Genomic DNA, 18,284 nt, shown 5'->3' with positions numbered 1-18,284 from the left:
CTGGTTGAAGTCTGCAGTTCAGTAGTTACCTTGACAACCACCTGAGGGTTGCAGCGTCAGCACCCTCTTTCACTGCTGCTCTCCAGCTGTTATCTCCTTGTCCCTAGGTAGTGGCAGCATGGTGGGCAAGCTCAGGTGACATGTGGCCCCACTCGTTCCCTCTCAGCTCCACTTGACCTAGCATGGTAATGTAGAAACATTGCCAGTGCTTGCTTTAGACCTTTTCAGTGATTTTTTTTATTATAGTTATTCTTAGCCAAACAGTTTATATTAAATTAGTGCCATTTGTTGTATATCTTGGTATATATTTCCATTATTTTAGGGTACTTTTTTTATCTTAATAGACAAAGAAGTTATTTACATATGTCCTTTCAATGGCCCCATTAAGGGAAGAGTTTACATCACAAATTATCGTCTTTATTTAAGAAGTTTGGAAACGGTAAGTAGAATCTAAGACCATAAAGATGACCCTAACTGTTAAAGATAATGCTAAACTGTTTCTCTTCTACCTTGCAAGATTGTGGATCAGATTAACACGGGGCTATATTTGCTTCTCAACTCTTAATTTGTGGCTTATGCAAAGCTTATTTAGCACTAACACCTGTATATGTAGGATAGAGTGAATTAAAATAAGTTTTTTCCTTTATAATATGGGGAGGGGGGTTTGGTAACTGTACCCATTTGCTAGTTTGGAGAAGTTAGATGTAGAACAGTGGTTCTTTACCAGAAGCACTGACGAGAATCACTTAGCAGCCACTGCAGATGCCGCAATGTACTGCATCTGAATGTCCAGGCCTGTGGTCCAGGCACAGTGGTCATTTTTTAAACCATCACAGATGAGGATGCTGAAGTGAATCCCTTGTTAAGGCCCACAGCTCTAGAACTCCCCAAGTTACCAGAACACTAGGTAACAGTTTAGAACTAGGATGACTATGGTGTGGCTTAGTGCCACTCTACCTTTTCATTCCACGGCCAGAAAATGTTTGCCATGGCATTTCAAGGAGTGTTCCATGGATGGAACAATGAGATGGAGATGAAATGTTCCAGAAGGGAAAGAATGAATGAACAGCTGCCGAGGCTGTCCCAGAAGGGCCTTTGGTGGTTGCCCAGGCCAGCCTGATGGGGCAGCTGTATTTTGATGGGATGGACCGAGGTGGGAGAAATAGATACGTGGCACATGGAGGAGCAACTCAGCATCAACTTATACACAGGAATGTTACTGATGCACTGTCTTGACTGAATCAAGGCACATGACAGAACCTGACAAAGAAACATGGTGGCAGCACACTTAGGTGGGGTTACTGTGTGACTGGCATCAAGCCTTTAACTTGGAAGGTGGTTAAAGGGAAGGGGAAGGGGTTTGAAGTAGTCTTCATTGGCTAAGCTATTGGACTGAAACTACTAATGTAAAATTTAGCGTGGATAACATTTACTCATAAAAACCAGTTGTATCAACGAAGGATAGAAGTCTGTCTTTTCAGGGGCTCAAGCTTATTTGATCCAGTAATTGGATGGGATTGATTAAAAAGTTAACATACCCCGTAGGTTGAACTAACCTAAATATATTATATTATGTTATACTATACAATATAATATGGCCAGCCAAAGTGAGAGTCATTCTGTACAGCTCCCAAGTGTGAAATTGGGACACACTGAGAGATTTTATGCTAACATATGCGAGAATTGTCACAAATCGAATTAAAGCAAGTTGTTGACCAGCCACATATGCCCGGTTCTATTTCATGCTGTCACTGGTGATGAACTGGGGAAATTTTTTAAACTGTGGTGCGTGACAAGACTGTTTCTGTTCTGTGATCTCAACTGTGCAGAAGAGACAAAAACTACCTGTCAAAAAGAGACCAGAAAGAAATGCACCAAAAGTTTTAGTACTTGGGATATTTGGACGGTGGAATTACACATGCTTTGTTTCCTCCTCCCACTTGGAGTGAGCATGTATTACTGTTCTAATCGGGCGAGCACTTAGCCAGCATTATTATTATGACGATGATTTCGTCTTCATACAGCACTCCAGAGGCCAGGGGTTAGCGCAGAGTGGGTGAATAAAGTGCCCATTTGACGCTGACTGCTAATGTTTTTCTTCTTCCACCAAGTTTTACATAAATATTTTGGCCGATTGGCCACAACATTTAGTCCAAGTATAAAAACAAGCAGTTACTGGCAGAAAACATCCTATAAAGCAAACCATTTGGTTGGCTATGCAGAAGCCTCGAAACATAGTTACCATAGTGTATCTCAGAGTCCTAGCTAGGAACGCTAATTGTGGGTTCTGCTGCAAGATGTGAATGTTTCTTGTGTGTTTGACAAAGAGCCTTCATCTCACTGGCCTTTTGAAACGGACACCTGTGTGGTTCAGGTATGTAAACACTGCAGTGGGAGCACGGCCTGGTCGGGAGTCAGCTGTCCCGTTTTATCAGGTGTCAGCGGCAGGGTCCCTGCCGCCGGTGTCCCGGGCAGCGCGTGCACAGTGGTCTTTGGACTGTCACGCGGCCTTTTTTCCCCGGGCCTCCTTTGGGGTCTGCCCGCCACACTCTGGCCCGCTTGCTGCGCAGTCTGAAAATGCTTGTTGCGTCCCTGCTGCCCGCAGAAGAAAATCCACTCTCCTTCGTGGGGCAGAAAAATCCTTCTGACTTCTCGCCTCGACTCACATCGCTTCTCCCTGTGCTGTTGTCCAGCTGCGCAAAGCCCCGTCCCTCTTCCCAGCACGTGAGGCCCTTTCTGATCTGTTCTCCCTGTGTCTGGATGCCCTCTGGTCCCTCAGAACCCACCTCAAAAGTCACGTCCTCCCTGGAGCCTTCGCCAGCTTCCGCCAAAGGCCTCACTCCCTCTCTGTGTTCCTGTGCCCACACTCAAACTTGTGTTGCTGGGAAACCTCCCCTGCCCACCGGCTCTCAACATCTAATACCCCTCCCCCTCCTCCTCTCCCCCTTTCGTGTTTGTTTCCTTTGAGCACTTACTGCTGTCTCCTGGCAGGGAAGGAAATCAGCCGTATTTATTTGCCACGCTCTCTGTGGCCTTTAGCAGTGGGGAGTCCTCATGGTCCTCGGTGCTCAGCTAGCGTAGTGTCCGGTAGACAGGAGGTGCTCAGTAGGAGTCGCAGCGAGCGAACTGGGAGGCAAGCGGCAGCAGGGACCCCACTCAGCCGTGGCATCCTGAACACCACCGTCGCTTTTGGAGTTGAGTAATCCCATAGCCACCTCTTGACCTTGGGGATGCTCCCGGGTTTGGCTTGGGTTCGATCTTGTGACTCCAGTGGGGCTATTTAGGCCTGTAGTACTCTGTCCTCTGTGGACTCCCCGGGGCAAGGCCGCTTCCAGTTTATCTTCCAGGAATACTTTGGGCTCAGGCGCTGTGGTGGGTGAGAAAGACAGATTAACCCTTTGTTCACTCATGTGGTCACATCCTTATTCCAGAAACACTCACTGAGCACCCTGGTGAATCTGCTACGGTGCTGGGTGCACGACGTGCAGACGAGCTAGTGTGGGGTCATGTGGCAGAGCCTGCAGCGGGCGCGTCGTGCCGTGAGGTTACAAGGGGAGGCGGGTCAACCGTGCGCTGAGTCACAGAATGCCTTGTAGAGGAGGTGATGTTTGAACCAAGTCTTGAAGCATGGGGACCATTTCCTGGATAGGAGGGAGAGAGGGAGGCGCCTCCACAGGGCGCTTTTCCGTGTCGCATGTCTGGTGCTGTGCAGGGCCCCGTGTACTGCGGCAGTGGCTGATGGGTATGCTGGAGCGGGGCCCTGGAGGGGAAGGAGGAGCGGGGAAGGGACGAGATGAAGCTGGAAGCCTAGCCAGCCTCGAGTGTTACCTCGGTCACCATTCAGCAGTGTGCGTGTCACGTGGGGAACGACACGGCCGATGTGTGTTTCAGGAAAGGAAGTCGAGTCGCAGCATGTGTGGCTGATTGGGGAGGGGGAGACTGGAGGCAGGGAGACCATCCAGGAAGTTACCTTCATTTTCCGGGTGAGCAGGTGCTAATCGAGCCCACATTGCAGTAGAAAGGAGGGAACAGCCGTGAGCGATGCAGGAGGCTCTGGGTGGCATTTGGAGTTTGGGAGTTGAAGGGAAGACTCAGGACGAGGATGGTCCCTGTAGTTTTGGGCTTGAGTGGTGGGAGCTGCTCCCATTTGTGGAAATAGACATGAGTGGAGAAGGAGCGGCTTGGAGCTGAGCTACCGGGAGAGCAGTCTGAATGTGCAGACTTAGAGCTGTGCGAGTGCCGTGTGGAAATGGCTCAGGAGCCGCTGGAAACACGAGTCTGAAGCTGCTGAAGGGCCGAGCGTGTGGGTATCAGTAACAGCCGGCTGCGGCCACAGGGTCACCCGAGGGGAGTGAGCGACCAACAGAGGTGCGGCTGCGGAGGGGACCTCGGGGGGAGGAAGAAGCCGCAGTCAGAGCAGAGGACAGGCTCCTGAGACAAGGCTTTGGTGGAAGTCGGGGGAAGAGAGAAATCTCTAGAGGGGAGGGAGTGGATCATGGAGTGAAATGTTGCAAGGTTCAGTGAAATAAAGAAGGCACAGAGGCCCCGGAGGGTGGCGTGGGGAGGTCACTGGGAGCCCCGGGGACAACAGAGGCTGTGGGGACGTGAACGTCATTGGTCTGTCTGTTGCTCCTCCTTCCACTTCCGGTGGAAGCTTCTCCAGCTCCCAGGCCTTGGCACACTTCTCTCTATTCATTCTCCCTGCGGCTTCCTTCACCTCCGGCTGCACTCGCTTCTCTCCAGTTGACACTGCGTGTCAACGAAGCTCCTTAGAGCCCGCCAAACCCTCGCCCGCGCGCCTAGCCCATCTGACGGCAGCTGCCAGGCAAAGCAGCCACCGCCTGCCTGGCCCTCCCCTCATCCCCCCACCCTGCTCCTGGTTTTGTAGCACTGACCTTTCTTCCGGCCCCAGCTGCTCGTTTCTCACTACCTGCTACAGATCCCTTGACTTTCCACCTGGCATCCCAGGCGCATGGTCGAGCTGCAACTCTCCTGCTCTTTCTCCTTGCTGCTTCCTTCTTTGCGTGTTCTTGCTTCTCTTGATGGGGCTACTCTTCTTCTGGTCACCCTGGAGTCACCTCCTCCCCTTCCTCCCTTCTCCTCTGCGGTCTGCTTCATCGCCCCCTCCCCGCCGGCATCCTCTCCCCACCCCGTTCTCTCTAGCTCCCGCAGACATTCTTACAATCTTACCCACCCCCTGCTTGGAAACTCTCAGTGACTCCTTTCCTCCCTCATTTCAGATTCCTCAGTGCTCATGGTCCTCTGCAGCTCAGCCCTGAGTCGCCTCCCCACCTCTCTCCCTGTTCCCTAAACCAGCCCTCCACTGTCTCTGCCCTGGACTTTCCCCAGGCTGTCTTCTCCACTAGAACTCTCATACTTATTCATCTCCACCCACCTCTGCCATTCACACCTCTACTTTTTAAAAAATTATTTTGAAATATTTAACATAGAAAGCTTGTGAAGAATAACATAAACATCTGTGGATCTACCACCCAGCTGAAGAAATCCTGTTCTCCTTCCACATCAGGGGTAGACACCATCTGAAAGCTGCTAGTTCTCACTCCCGGTCATTCCATATACCCCTCTTTAAAAATAGGATGGAGTTCCAGAGATGCACATCTGAGCAGATGATAACCCTTAGGACTACTGGTGGGATGAGCAGCATGTTGTGTATACACGTTTCGTCTTCTGACAGTCGGAAACAGTACGTTCTTCCTGGATTAAATTCAAGGAGAAATTTGCCGTTAGGGTTTCCTCTAAAAGATAGGACCGTAGTGATTTCATTCTTTAGGCAGAGTATTACCTAAAGATTCTTCAATACCATTTGAGACCCTCTTTAAGGGCAGAACACGTTATCTTTTACTGGGTAAAGGTATTTCTGGGAGGGACTAGCATGATGGGGTCTGTTGACTTTGGTTTTTTTTTTTTTAAATTCATTTATTTTATTGGCTGTGTTGGGTCTTTGTTGCTGTGCACACGGGCTTTCTCTAGTTGCATTCAGCGGGGGCTACTCTTCATTGTGGTGCGCGGGCTTCTCATTGTGGTGGCCTCTCTTGTTGCAGAGCACAGACTCTAGGCTCATGGGCTTCAGTAGTTGTGGCACATGGGCTCAGTAGTTGTGGCCCACAGGCTCTAGAGTGCAGGCTCAACAGTTGTGGTGCATGGGCTTAGTTGCTCCACGGCATGTGGTATCTTCCTGGGGCAGGGATTGAACTGTGTCCCCTGCATTGGCAGGCGGATTCTTAACCACTGTGCCACCTAGGAAGTCCTGACTTTGGTTTTTGACGGTTTATCAGTGCAGAGACAGGACTTGGAGAATCAATGTGGATGGATGGCCCTCGTGTCCATCAGACTCTGCCTCTTAACTATCTGGTTCTGAAATGAGCATTGGGCAGGTGTGAGGTATTGTGCTACCCAAGAGCTGGGCATCTGACAAGAGTCGCAGCACGTAGGTTCCATGTTGTCTATAATTGGCTGCAGTTGAAACTGTAAAGCTTGGACGCCACCAGGAAGGGAGGCAAAGTTTACCTCCCATTGTGCACATTTCAAAGCCAGACCTGTATTGCCTCCCAGAGGGAAGGCACACCCACTTTATTACAAGCATGAACAAAAAGGATTCCTGTAGTATTTTTCTTTTCAAAAAAATGTGTTGGAAACTTTTCTAGGTTGTCCTTTTCTAAGTTCCTCTGTCTAATGGATTTAGCACATTTTCGCATTTTAAAAGAGGCGAAATAATGCTAAAAGGACTATAATAATAAAACATCCTGGAGTGTCTATAAGTAGGAACGTCAGTGGGAACATAGGATCTGTATTATAGGTTTTATTTTAAACTTCAGTCTTAAATCATCTCCTTATTTTGCTGCTGCAAAACGAATGAGGTTTTCAGGTTAAAACGGTCCCTGCTGATACCCAGGTCCCCTTGCCGCTTGTTGCCATCCATTGCCAATTTGCCAGTCTCCAAGCTTGAGAGGCTGTGCGCTACTGAGCCCTCCTGTTGAAAGTCACACAGTGGATTTAAGTAATTAGCTCCACTACAAGTTTGGGCTTTCAGACCTCAGAAACGGGCTCATGGCTGCTTTGGCAATTCTCTCCATCTCAGATCGACTTCTCATCACATCCCCCACCACGTCAGTGACAGACCCCTCCAAGCTCCTTTGCAGACCTTGTCTCTTGCTCTTTTGCAAAGTTAAAAGTCATCCTCGCTAAGCTCCCATAAATTCCTTTCCTCCTGCTCTCCCACCTCAGAGGAAGGAACGAGATGTCTTCTTTTACAAAGGGAGCCTTTCTGCTTCTAGTCTCTCTGGAGCACTAGTGCCCCGCCTGTTATTCTGTGTCTTACGTGTGTGGGTTTCATTGGCCCCCAGACCTACACACCTGCTCGGGTCTCTTTATTTTAAAACACCTTCTTGTATCCCTGCTACCACGCTACTACAGTACCATCCTCTTTCCTCCCCTTCCTTGCTAGGCTTTTTAAAAAATGAGTCCACACATGCTGCTTCTGCTTCCGGACTGTTAACCCCTTCCCTTCTTGTGGTCTGGCACGTGCACCCTGTTAAAGCTCCTGTGTGCCTGCTCAATTCCGTAGACCTTGGTAGACTCTCAGCTTTTTACCTTCTCTGCAGGATCGATCGGTGTTGTTGGTTAGTCCTGCTTTCTTTGTCCTTTTCTCCATGCGTCCTTTTGCCTTTACTGCAGTTCATTTCTCCTTCCCACCCCCTAAATGTCTCCTTCTCCCAAGTTCTGTCCTCGCCTTCTTCTTTCTCACTTGCTTTCCAACTCTGCAGCGCCACACTCGACCTTTTGTTCTTTATTCACTATATGAGAGCCTGCTGTATGCCAAGCATCGTGCCAGGCACTGGGATATAGCGCCACGCACAGCAGACACGGTGTCGCCCTCATGAAGCTTTAGGTTCCGGTGGGACTGACAGACATTAATCAGATAATCACACCAGGGTGTAACAACAGGCTGTACTAAGTGTTGCCTGGGAGCAGCAGCACAGGAAGGCAGTCCTTTGAGGAGCCTGGGAAATTGTCCTGGAAAAATGATGCTTGACCCGTGGTCTGAAAAATGAATAGCAGTTCTCTAGGTGCTTGGCGGAGACTGGGTCAGAGACAGGAAGCTGAGAGAACAGCACAGGAGAGGACCTGGGACCAAAGGGAACATGAAAAGGTGACGGTGTGGCTGGGTGGGGTTGGGGAGAACATCAAAGGATGAGCAGGAGAGGTGGGTAGTGGCCCGATGACCTAGGCCTTGTCGACCCTGTTAAGGATTTTGGTTTTTAGAGTTGAGCAATGAGAAACGGTTTGGAAGTGGTTTAAGCAGAGGGATGGTAGCATCAGATTTACTTTTGTAGAGGATGGCCTGGTCCGCTGTGTGGTGGGCAGATTGTAAGGGACAGGAGTAGATGCACAGAAGCCGCTGCATCTGCTCCAGTAGTCCAGAGAGGTTGCTGGTAGAGTTGGAGAGAGGTAGACAGATTCGAGATGGATTTAAGAGGTAAACATGAAGATTGGATTAAGACTAATGGAGAAGGGAATGTCACAGATGAGTTGGAGGTTTCCAGCTTTTGTCACTGGGTGGATGGAGTGCCAGCCACCGAGATAGGAAGGTGTAGTTTGCAGAGAGAAACATCATATGCTTCGTTCTGGGCATTTTGAGTTTGAGGGGCCTTTAGGATCTTCCACTTCTGCATTTTCAGCTGCCTCCTGGTTATCTGTACTCAATTATCAGTCAAACCCAGTGTGTTTAGACACTGAAACCCAGTGTGTCTAAAATTGACAATGTTAGTCTTTCTCCAAAACCTCCTCCTATGCCCTTAACGTCTCTAGGTGGGACCACCATCGTCCCAGACACTGGGCCTGCCTCTGTGACTCTTCCCCGTGCCTCAGTCACTCTCCACTTCCAGATCCTCGTGGTGACCCTCACTTGCACTGAAACACGAGCTTCCGGGATTGCGGGGAATGGGTGGACCCTCGCTGCGCTGTGCCGAGCGCCCAGGGCTGCTGGCCGCGTCGGCACACAGCAGCGCTTTGTCATTGCAGTCCTCTGCCCGAGACACGTTTCCTGGATGTCAGTCACCCTGATTCAAGCCATGGGGTACTCCCCAGGGGATTCCCCTGCCACCCAATCTTAAACCTGGCCCACTTGTTTTTGTTTTCTTAAATAAAATTCCCATGCTTTCCCACATGTGTAGCCACCGTCACTGTTACCTGTTTTGGGGAAGGCCAGCCTCCAGCAGAACCTTCCTGTGACCCCGTCAGTAAGAAACCGTGCTGCTCTCTCTGACCTCTTGTTCCATTTCCTCTGGATTTTTTAAAATGGTTCTTGGCACTTACAGCCTAGCATTGTGGCTATTTGGGTACATGTGTCTCATTTCCCAGACTGGGCCCTGAGCTCTGTGAGGGCAACACCTAGATCTTATTTCTCTCCATGGTCCCGAGCATCCAGTACAGTTTCTGTTTCTGTTACTTCCTATGCACTCGAAAGAGAAGGCAAATGATTGCATCTCTTAGAGTGTTTGGTACATTTGTTGCTTCTCAACTATTTTTGATACTTACGCGTACAGAGGCATAGGATTTTGAGTTAGAATGGACCTTTGAGGATCATTAAATATTTAATGGTAGCGATGACTCAGGTTTCTAGATAGTGAAGCTAATTTTCCTATTCCTGGATCTTCCAGTTGGGCCTGCTGGGTTATCTGATCTTGAACCTGTCATTCGGGGAGAACATGGCAGGCGGTCTCATTAGACTGTGGGTGCCTTTCGTCAGGAGCTGGCTGGTTCTCCTCAGTGTCCCATTTTCTGCTTTGTGTTGGGTCAGGGTAATCAGAGCTATAGAATTTTCTCGATATAGGGACAAAGAACAAGGTCTCACTTCTAGTCCTTCTGTTTTTTAAATCTGCACCCTTGCTTCTATCTTGATATTAGAATATCAGACTTTTATTTAGTGTTTAGTCCATGTATTTTTAGGTACAAGTTTGATATTTAGGAATACAGTTGAATATACACTCATAAATTTCAATATAATGTGAGCATAGTAACAGACTGCTTGATAGTATGTTTTGTTTTTTTAATTTATTTGTTTGGTTGTGCTGGGTCTTAGTTGCGGCAGGTGGGCTCCTTAGTTGTGGCACGTGGGCTCCTTAGTTGTGGCATGTGAACTCCTGGTTGCAGCATGCATGTGGGATCTAGTTCCCTGACCAGGGATTGAACCCGGGCCCCCTGCATTGGGAGCACAGACTTTTAACCCCTGTGCCAGCAGGGAAGTCCCAATAGTATGTTTTTAATAACTAGATTATATTGGGAAGTAAATACATTATAATATGCAGCTACATATGCACACGGTTACTGAGTAGTGTCTTTTTTCTAAGCATTTTGAATTCAGTTGTGGAGTGAGGAGTCTCACCCCATGGCACCAGCTGAAAAATACCTCCTTATAGATACAAATAGAAAGCCCTACAGCTGCTTGCAAGAGCCTGCTGATCCACTATACTTGCAGAGCACAGTTATGTGTTTCACATACTAAGATGTTCTTTGCTATAATAGTAACAACAACAACTTCCATTGTTATCGAGCTACCATGTGCTGGGCACCGTGCCGGGTGCTTGAAGGCCATTATCTCTAATCATGCCTATTTTACAGGTAAATTTGGCTGAGAGTACAGTAACTTGCCAAAGTCATCCAGCTAATAAATGTTAAAACTCAGATTTGAACCAATTTTGTCCAACTTTAGAGTTTGTGCTCTTTTCTCTATACCACGATAGCCATACTCTCACACTTTTTTAACTTTATTTTGAAATGATGATGAACTCTCAAGAACTTGGAAAAACAGTCCAGAGAGGTTCCAGGTACCCATCACCCATCTTCTCCAATAACTGTACTGCTTTATCAAAACCAGGAAATTGATTGGCACAGTATAGTAAACTAAGACTCTGACTGTACTTGAATTTCACCAGTTTTTGCACGTGCTCAGTTTTGGCGTGTTTTCGCATACAGTTCAGTGACATTTGATGCCATATGTAAATTCATGTCACCACCACCACCAACTTCAGAATATGCAGCTCTTCTGTCCCTGCAGAACTCCTTTTATAGCCACGCCCTCCTTGCCCTCAGCCCCAGCAACCACTTCTCTGTTCCCCAGCTCTACAACCTTGTCATTTCAAGAACGATATAGATGGGACCATATAGCACATGACCTTTCGAGACGGGCGTTCTCCGCTCAGTGTGATGCCCGTGAGAGTCTTCCGGCTTGTTGCGTGTATCCATAGTTCATTCATTTTTGTAGCTGAGCAGCACCCCATGGCGTGGATACACCACAGTCTTGTACTTTTGGAATTTCTAGAACACCCATGAGCTATATTTATATTTTGTGAAGAACTGCTTAGTTGGTTGTACTGTGTTTTTAAAGAGAAGGATTTTAAGTAAAAGAAAGAATTAACTTTGTTTGTATTCCCCCCAAAGGACATCTTTTAAAGAACAAAAACTCAAGCAGCTTTTAAAATTTTTGTTATCAAAGTCATCTAACACAGCATTAAAGAAAATATTGGATTAAAATATTTGTGTAGCCCTTTCTGTCTCTGTCCATGTGAATATCTATTTTACATTATTGTAGTCAAAGCATATTTTTTATGCTGCTTTTTTCCACTTAAACTTATTTTTCCATGTACCATAATTATTTTAGTAGCTGCGTGCTTATTCCATCAAGTTGACTAATTGTAATTTTCTTCGCCCTGATGGCCACCTCTGGCTCCATCGAACATCTTCACGCTTTTCCTTCTGTTGCTCCACAGCTGTGAGATAAGGTCTTAGGAATGCAATTAGGGGGTCAAAGGGTAGGACCATTTTTATGGCTTTTTTGACATTGTGTTCCCAGACCTGGGCTTGAATCTCAGCCCTTCCCTGTAGTTACTAAGCTAGTTACCGAAGCTTCCTAAAGCCTTGGCTGTAACATCAGAAAATGGGAATACTTCACCCATGCCTAGGACGGTTGTGAGGACGATGCATACAAAGGCCCAGTTGCAGTACCTGGCACAGATGACGTATCCTGAACACGGCAGCTGCTGTTAACTTGGTGTGATGATCTCGGTATGACTTTACTGACGTTATTCCATCCTTTGTGCCAGCAGTCCTCTGGACCCTTTGCATCCAGCATGGGGTAAGGAATGATGGAGAAGCATCGCGTGCACTCAGGCTCTTCTCCTTTGGGAAATGCACACGTGCCTAAGATATGCGCCGCTTCCCGATGCTTGGCTTCTAGTGGGGGGAATACAGACATGAAAGTTCACGGCCATGAGACTTGAAGCACGTGGTGTAACAGCAGTCTGAACTGAGTGCTGCAGAAGCGCAGAGGTGGAAGTGGTCAACTCTGTCTGATCTAATGGGAAGCGGCTCATCGTTAGAGGTGATGCTGGCCGAGCCAGGGCTGAAGCCACAGGGAGAATATTGGTAGTTGGGAAAGTGAGATCATCCTAGGAAAAGGGAACACTGTGCACAGAGCCCCTAGGCCTGAGGGTGGACAAAATGTTTGGAGATGAAGGCATTCACTTAGTTGGAGCGTAGAACATTGTGGGACAGCAGCCTGCAGAGACAGGCTGGAGCCACGTCCCAGGGCCCTCAAGTTGTATACCTAGGAGTTCAGTCTTTATTCCACAGGCAGTGCAGAAGGGCACACGTTTGGGGATGCATTTTGGTTGCATAACTGACTATTTTCATGCTTGCTTTTTCATGTGTGATTGCTATCATATTTTTGTTCATAAAAGGTGGTAAGAGGGCCAAGGTAAAAATGCCCTGAAAGCACATGGGTTTTCTTTAAAAAATATGTTTTTGATGTTTTAATTGTACTGACAGAAATATTGACTTGTGTCTTTTTGTCCATTACAGGATTCTGCTCTAATACTTGATGTTCCTCTGGGTGTGATCTCAAGAATTGAAAAAATGGGAGGCGCCACAAGTAGAGGAGAGAATTCCTATGGGCTAGATATTACTTGTAAAGTAAGAGATTCAGTACTTTCTTACGGGAAAATAGGCACGTTAGCATTGAATGATAAGTAAAAAGTGAATGTGGGTTTAAAAGAAAAATCACAGACTCTTGTTCATCCGAGGCCCTGGAGTGGTTCTCCTTTCATGATCAAGCGTTCCGGAACCTCCTGGGGAAACAGTTCCTATGAAAGGGACCTGCTGTCATCCTCAAGTGAGGACCTGAGCCAGTTAGTTGGTTTGCTTGACTGACTAGGAAGAAAACTTCATAGATCACGTTTCACACTTGTTTTTGCCCAAGTCTGCTCCTGATGTTCCTTCATGAGATATGTTTCCAGCCAGACGCCCTCACCCTGTGACAGGAAGGAGAGACACAGGAGAATTTTCCCTCTGTGAACGGGCTGTGTTCTTACCTCTCACAGCCCTTCTCACTTTTGCTTAGACAGTGTTCAGAGGTGGTAGCCTCCCGTTTTGTTTCGGCATGGAGAACAGCAGAGATTTAATGATAATAACATTGTCAGTTATAATGGTAACTGTTTATTGAGCATCTGTGTTGCTCCAAACATGTGCTAGGAGCTTTGCATTAAATCCTCGGGGCAGCCCTCTGAGATGGACAGTGGTGTCCCCATTTTATAGATGCGGAGCCTGAGGCTAAGAAGAGTTCGGTAACTTAGCTAAGATTACCCAACAGATGGCAAAGTTGGTATCCAAATCTGGTGAGATAATCATTTTGCAAACGACAGAATAAAGCTTCTTGCAAGAAAACTTCCTTCTCAGGTATTCCATATTAGAAGACTACGGTGCCCGGTCCTAGAAAGAGCTAGAAGGGATTTGGAGGTCATCTGTCCCAGTGGTTCCCACAGCTAGATATGCATGAGGGGAACCTTTGGGTTGACAAAGGGAAAGCTTTGAGTTCTACCCCAAATCCTACTGTAAGATAATCTCTGAAGGCTGAGTTCCAGAGGCTGGGACTGTTTGACATATCTGACCATCACTCTAGTGCAGGGGTCAGCAGACCTCCTCTAAAGGGCCAGAAAGCAAATATTGGGCTGGCCCAAAAGTCCGTTCGGGTTTTTTCCGTAACATCTTATGGAAAAACCTGAATGAACTTTTTGGGCAACCCAATATTTTAGGCTTTGTGGGCCAGGAGGACCTCTGTCAAACGTTTTTCTTTGCGTTTTGTTTTTTCCACCCTTTCAAAATACAAAAAAACAATCTTAGCTTGAAGACCATACCAAGACTGACCTAGGCTGAAGTGTGCTGACCCCTGGCCCGAGTCCTTCATCCTGTGGAGGGGAAATGAGGCATTTGCTCAGCGGGCTTCCTTGCCTGTGGGCGCCCGAGGAGCTGAGGGAGGAGCCAGGTCCCCTTTCCATGGTCTCGTGCACTGTGGTTTCTTAAAGCCAGTCTCTGGTACTTTTGTTTGGATTATGAAGATAATACTTTTTTGTCTCCAGTTTGTAAAAGATCAAGACTAGTACACTCTATCAGAAAGCAAAGGATTGTGTCACGATGAGACTTGAACTGAAATTCTCCCTCCTCGCTCCCCACCTTGGCTTGTTTTTGTTGTTTTTGGTTGAATCCAAGCTCCCTTAATGCCTTATCTATAATCCCAGCTACTGTCTACCCTTTTGGGCCTAGAAATGTGGGGGTTTACTTTTAAGGAAGGTTTTTGCATTTTGCGTAAAAGAACCCATGGGAGGAGAGTGTTATATTACAGTACTCCAGGGAAAATGAGGTTGTTCTTTTGATGATTTCAAAGTGACTTTCATTCTAATTGAGTTGAAAAAAATCCTATTTGTTGCCTTATCAATGGCAGAAACTTGTATTCAAATATTAATCCCCCCAAATTAATAAGACAAAGCACACTCTTACCCTTTGACTGTTTATTATAAGAACGAAGGGCTTAGGAACAACGGAGCAGGCATAATTCTCAAATGTTACATATGTGTATTTCTTGGAATTAGTGTCGAGCCCAAAGACAATGGCCTAGAACAATGTTGTAGCACAACCTTCTAACTCAGTTATCTTCCTGGAAACACGGATGTTGTGAGAATCGAATTCCATTTTCTCAGGAACAGACCTGAAGGCGACAGAAAGGGGATCTGCTGCAGGGGGCAGGGACTCGCCTCCTGTCTCTTGTAGGTCCCCTTTCATCTTCAGGCGGTAACCACAGTACAACTGTGCTTCTTTAGCGAAAGAAGAACGTAGAATCCCTACAGATTTGGCTCCACCAGGTCCACACATGGGATTTTTGCTTGCCAGTGGCAACTTGCACATGGTGGATAGAAGCCCCAGTGGTTGTCTTTTACCTGTTGGAGGAGAAGGTAGCTTCGAATATGTGAATTCTTACCCCCCCCAGACCCCATGCCAGCCCCTGCTGACAACTCGGAGCTTGAAAAAAAAAAAAACTAAAAAAGCATAGCCAAACCATCCCACCAGGGCTGTTGCAGCGGGGCTGTGTTTACGCATTTGTTACTGCGAGGCCTGGTGCAGCGTCATGTGTCCCAGTTGCTAAACACCGAGGGTCTAACTGGGAGACTCTACTGCCATGAGGCTCTTTCCCAGCTGTCCTGCCCCGAGGGGTCAGGCTCTAGGAGACCAGGTGGAACTTACCCCTCAGTATATACTCATATTTCTGTTACAGATTTGGTGATCTGTCACCTGTGAGTCATTTGCCTTTTCCACTTCAGTTTTCTTCTTGGCAAGACAAGGTAGTGATTCTCTCTGTCCTTTAATTACATCTGAATCAGATGGCCACACGAAGTCGCTTGCATCACTTGTACTTCGGCACATTGAAAGTAGTGGTTTGAATCACTGAGGACCAGAATAAATATTTATCTAGAAATGGTCTAGTTTCTGGTTGAGTGGTGAAAAACATGAAGTTACAGAGTTATCACGGGAACCAAGGCTGGTCGGAAGAAAATCCTTCGTGCGTGCATGGGCCCTGGGGATCCTCACTGGCCAGTGCTGTACTTGGGGCTTGTTGCAAACCCCTTAAAAGCACATCATCTTATTGACATGATTTTTTTCCTTCTATTTGACTAGTGCTTTGCATCACGAGACAACAACTTGTAGCCCAGTGTTCTTGGAGTATGTTGTGAATGTTGGAGTATGTTTTTGGATGTTATTAAGTTACGTGCTTTTGAAAACGAAAGCATGGAATCCTGGAGCTGGCAAAGCCCAGTAGATGCCATCTGTGTACACGGAGATCGGTTTGGGGTCATTGATGACAGGTCTGCGAGCCGGGTTCCTTACCCTCCCTTCACTGCCCTCTGCATTTTGGGATGTGTATGGCAAGGCCTTTGCTGCTCCTACATGTCGAAGACCTAGGAAACTTCAGGAGTGCTCTTGAGATAATACATGAAAAAGCACTTGGAAAAATAGGAAGATGGTGACATCCGAAAGGGCAGGGGCTGGATCTGTCTCGCTCCTGAAGTATTGAAAGTGCAGTGCAGAAAGTGATAGCCGTCACTCAGCCACAGTGCCATGAGTGATTTAAGAGACAACCTCAAAAACCGCCAGCTTCGAAAATAAGATACAATGTTATATCTTTTGCTATGTAATACAAATTGATATTTAAGGGAGCTTACTTTATTTGAATTTGAAAGAAGGTTTTCCTCCTTATTAAAGAGATATGTATTGAAACTCTCTTTAAAATCTGGTTTTGACCATTAATTCTTAGTTCCTAGAAGCATAGTCGCTCCTACTATGAGGTACCTTAATGTGGTCTTTAAAGAAGCCTGTGAAAGTAAAATTGCATAGTAAAAATATATTATATTATTGGTATGAGAGCTTAAAATGCCAATCATTTCCTAATTTTTAAAAGGGAGACTTTAAAATTAAAAGCATGAAGGGAGAGGGAGAGAGCTTCTGTATTTTAATGACTTGTTTGACAGTCTTGAAATATTTTATGGCAAGCACACTTTTGAAAAGTCTTATGGATAAAATAGTTTTGTAATTAAAATACCCCCCAAAACCAGTTTGAGCAGACAGACACAGAAGTGATGCACAAGACAAGGTTTGATTTTGATTTTTATCAAGTAAACTTTAGCTCCGTCTTCTCTTTAACATGAGTTGTCTGGTCTTCACAATCATGACTATGGTGGGAATATTTTCAGGTGTTCTTAAACCGGATGTTTCAAAGTATCGTACAAAACAAAAGTAATTTTCTTAGTAGTCTAGATTTATTGCCTGTTCAGGTAAGTCGATCTTCTACCTGAATAGAAGGTTTTTTGCTAACAAATGTGACTCGATTTGCAGACTGAACTGGCACGTTTCTTCTCTGCCCCCAGGACATGAGAAACCTGAGGTTCGCGCTGAAACAGGAGGGCCACAGCAGAAGAGATATGTTTGAGATCCTCACGAGATACGCCTTCCCCCTGGCCCACAGTCTGGTAAATTCTAGGGTTCTCCTCGGCGGGCGTCAGAGGGTCCTTAGGTGTCCCCTCCTTCACTTGCTCCCTGTGCGTGTGAGGCTGTTTATTACAGGAGGTTGACCCATTCCCAGAGGGAGCGGGCCTCTCGACTCTGCCAGTCTGTGTGGGGTGGCTCAGCCCACGTGACTCCTGCCACCCCCGAGCCCGCCCTCCACCTGGGCCAGCCCTCTTCCAAAGGCAGAAGGTGGCGAGGTGACCACAGGCATGTCAGTACCGCACTGTGATGTCACATCCCAGGGCTCGTCGCCCTCAACTTGGGAACTGAGAGTGAGGCGGGTCAGGCTTCTGTGGTACCAGTTATAAGTGGAAACAAGTCCTCTGAGTCTACGTGCCATTTAAGCCAACGTGCTTCTCAAATCAGATTCGTGGTTTAGGTGCCGCAGGCCATCACTGGATAGGGCAGGTTTATTTATTTATTTTCAAGGAATGACACTTTAAATGTCATTTGATAGCGTTTACTATATATTTGGCAGGACAGACTTATTATGCATTTAATTACTTACAACCTGTGACTTAGTCCATAACAAGTTTCGGGCTGTGTATATCTAGAACTTTTCCTTCCTATTTAGCAGACTGAGTAATCTCACTGTTTTTTACCATGAGACTGAAATAAAGCTTTCCACGTGTCTTGCTCTTCAAACTAGCTTTCTTTATATTCTGCCTTGATCTTGCCCTCTTTTTTTTCTGTCATGCCTTGCTTATGTCCTCTTACCCCCTTTTTTTGAAACAAATTTCAAAAGATTTATTGATTTTATTTTTGATAGTGTTCTGAGCATTTTCCCCAAGTGGTTTTCTTAAAAATTTTATTGAAGTATAGTTGATTGATAGTGTTGTGCTAATTTCTGATGTACAGCAAAGTGATTCAATTAT

At 46.6% G+C, this 18,284-nt stretch overlaps 1 protein-coding gene across 4 annotated transcripts in view; it reads left to right on the top strand.

The window, feature by feature from the left end:
* MTM1 (myotubularin 1) overlaps nt 1-18,284 on the top strand; it is a 107,275-nt gene that overhangs the window by 25,912 nt on the left and 63,079 nt on the right. For all 4 annotated transcript variants that reach the window (XM_057718796.1, XM_057718793.1, XM_057718795.1 and 1 more), the window contains exons 4-6: nt 345-439; nt 12,880-12,990; nt 17,271-17,372. In XM_057718796.1, coding sequence (XP_057574779.1) covers nt 345-439; nt 12,880-12,990; nt 17,271-17,372 — 308 coding nt within the window. The remainder of the gene's footprint in view (nt 1-344; nt 440-12,879; nt 12,991-17,270; nt 17,373-18,284) is intronic.

The sequence above is a fragment of the Hippopotamus amphibius genome, chromosome X, assembly GCF_030028045.1.
Source record: "Hippopotamus amphibius kiboko isolate mHipAmp2 chromosome X, mHipAmp2.hap2, whole genome shotgun sequence".
Taxonomy (NCBI): Eukaryota; Metazoa; Chordata; class Mammalia; order Artiodactyla; family Hippopotamidae; genus Hippopotamus; species Hippopotamus amphibius.
Note: the sequence above shows the minus strand (reverse complement) of the source record. Positions and strands in the feature narration are given on the sequence as shown.